This window comes from Amaranthus tricolor, chromosome 17 (assembly GCF_026212465.1).
Source record: "Amaranthus tricolor cultivar Red isolate AtriRed21 chromosome 17, ASM2621246v1, whole genome shotgun sequence".
Lineage (NCBI taxonomy): Eukaryota > Viridiplantae > Streptophyta > Magnoliopsida > Caryophyllales > Amaranthaceae > Amaranthus > Amaranthus tricolor.
The window spans coordinates 9,824,175-9,826,674 of record NC_080063.1 but is presented as its reverse complement, the minus strand read 5'-3'; the positions used below and the strand labels follow the sequence as shown (position 1 = coordinate 9,826,674).

The 2,500-nt window shown below is 34.5% G+C and overlaps 1 protein-coding gene across 1 annotated transcript in view; it reads left to right on the top strand.

The window, feature by feature from the left end:
- The first annotated feature begins 1,243 nt into the window (after positions 1-1,243).
- LOC130803866 (protein GLUTAMINE DUMPER 5-like) overlaps positions 1,244-2,500 on the top strand; it is a 1,885-nt gene continuing 628 nt past the window's right edge. The window contains exon 1 of the mRNA XM_057668078.1: positions 1,244-2,500. This exon is cut by the window's right edge and continues 628 nt beyond it. Within this exon, the coding sequence (XP_057524061.1) occupies positions 1,422-1,889 (468 nt within the window). The 5' untranslated portion in view covers positions 1,244-1,421 and the 3' untranslated portion in view covers positions 1,890-2,500.

The window sequence follows — 2,500 nt, the reverse complement described above, 5'->3', positions numbered from 1 at the left end:
CCACTTAGTAATAACTAATAAGTGAATGTATTACCATATTTTACCATCTTGTTAACTATTTGCATAATGATACTAATGACTTTGTAAAGCCGATCGTTGCAGATATGGTGGAAAGATAGAAGACATATTTTAATGGTTTTCCTTATGTTTATGGTATTCTGACAATTTTAGACCCATGTCTTAAGACGAAAAATCTTACTAAATTGATAGGCTTTTAATATCATTCATTAGATCGTCCATAGAGTGATGTACATAATTATGGTTGAAAATGTGAAATACTTTTAGTGGAGCTTTATGATTACCATTCTAGTGTATATAATCCAAATTGCAATATGTCTAGGCATGCTAGCGTCTCGGTACGTCCCACTAGATTTAATCTCATCATAGCTAACATAATAAGCCAAGAAGATAGTTTTGTAGGGCCTTCTTCTTCCTCACCCTCCTATTCATATTTAGAACTAGATAACTATCTTAAACATCACTTTGAAATTGAACAAGATAATTTTAATATTTTAGAATGGTGGAAAGAAAAATCAATAAAATTTCTCATATTATCGAGAATCGCAAAGGATAGTCTTTCAATTCCGGCTTCTACTGTTGCGTCAAAATCTGCTTTTAGTGCAGGCAAAAGAATTCTTGATGACAAGAGATCTCGTTTTGCTCTACATACTAAATATGCGTTTGTAAGAAAGATTGAGATCAAGCAGATGTCCGAACACAAGGACTCAAGAACGATGATGATCAAGACGATGATGATGGATGCATCTGCATCATTGGGTAGAGAGGTAGCGGAGGCATCGAACCAACAAAAAGAGGATGATCATGACGAATAAGATCATGAATATCGGACAATGATTAATATACATTCAACAACTATAAATAAAATGTCCATCATCTTTCTTATGCCATATCTTTTTATTATTTAGTCGTAAATTAAGTAAGCGTGGAGTGGCAAAGATTGATTGGAGGAGGGTCCTACCCAACTTGCCAAGCAACCATAACATTGCTGAGGTAATGCGAGGGGTCCCACACAAAGCCCAACTTAAAACGACACAGTACCATCTGTGTAACTAGAAAGATAAAAAGGATTTTATTATCCAAATGAAACTTCTCAAGCCAAATTTGTTGCGGTATAGTTTGAACTAACAATAGCCTTTGGCCCTTTGCATCACTGTTTTTGCACCATGGCATGCCCATTCCTAGGCTTTCCACTCTTTACAACTATACAACATCACCCAACCTGTGATTCCTTTTATTACTCTTCCTAATATTTTCTCTACCATACTTTTTTTTTTCATCCTTTTTCTCCTTATAAATACACTCCTACACCCCATCTCCACTTCAGCACCTAACAATTAACCACTTGATAACAACAACCCATAATTTCTCTATTCTCAACTAAAAAAACGGAAATTAAAAAAATGAGGCCAATCGTACACACAGCCTTAACTCCAGAGGCGGCTCGGGTAGTCTCCATGGCACAACCGAGGTCGCCATGGCACTCCCCTGTACCTTACCTTTTCGGAGGACTAGCGGCTATGCTCGGACTCATAGCCTTTGCACTTCTTATATTGGCTTGCTCTTATTGGAAATTATCTAGAGATGAAACCCAACCACAGAGCAATGAAGGGAATGATTTAGAGAGTGGTGGAAAATTTGATGGAGTTAGTAAAATAAATGATCCTCCTGTTTTTGAAGAGAAAATTGTGGTTATTATGGCTGGTAATGAGAAGCCTACCTTCATAGCAACTCCTGCACTAATGTTTAAACACACTTCTGATGATCATGATGATGATGATGATCATCATCATCATAAAGATGACAGAAATGTTGCCAAGGATGATCATGAAGAAGATGATGAAAAGTCTAAAGAAGATGAACATAGTTAAGGTTCATAATTATTATTAATCCTTAATTATGTCATTAATTAGTAAGGATTAGTCACAAAATCCCCCCAAAAAATCTCCTTTTTCGGAGTGTCAATTTTGATTAGCTAGTTAAAAAGGTACCTACATAAGATTACCACAATTTTGTCTCTTTTAATTCCCTTTTCCCATTTTTGGCTACCTGGAATTGGTTTAACTTACAGCGAGAGATCATTATCTGACTCCATAATATGATATTATGCGTGTGAGTTTGTGGATGATGAAAATAGCAAGAATATATGTAATTGCCTCTGCATATTTTGTATTTGCGACATTAATTTTATGCAGAATGCTTTTATTTTGATTTGCAAGTAACTAAAAAGACTATGTCGTTACATTAATTTAATCATTTTCTAAAAGCTTGAAGGGACAAAATTGTTGAATTTGCTAATCTAATAAGCTTTCACTAATATTGGTATGAAGTAGTAGGGATTGTTTGATATTATTTTTATAAGTAATCTTCTTAATCATTTTAATGGAACTCATTACTCAAATATATATGTTTGTGCCTGTGCATATTATTCTTGGTTGGAGCCATAGGATAATTTTAATAATTACTTGTTTTTTTTTCTTAA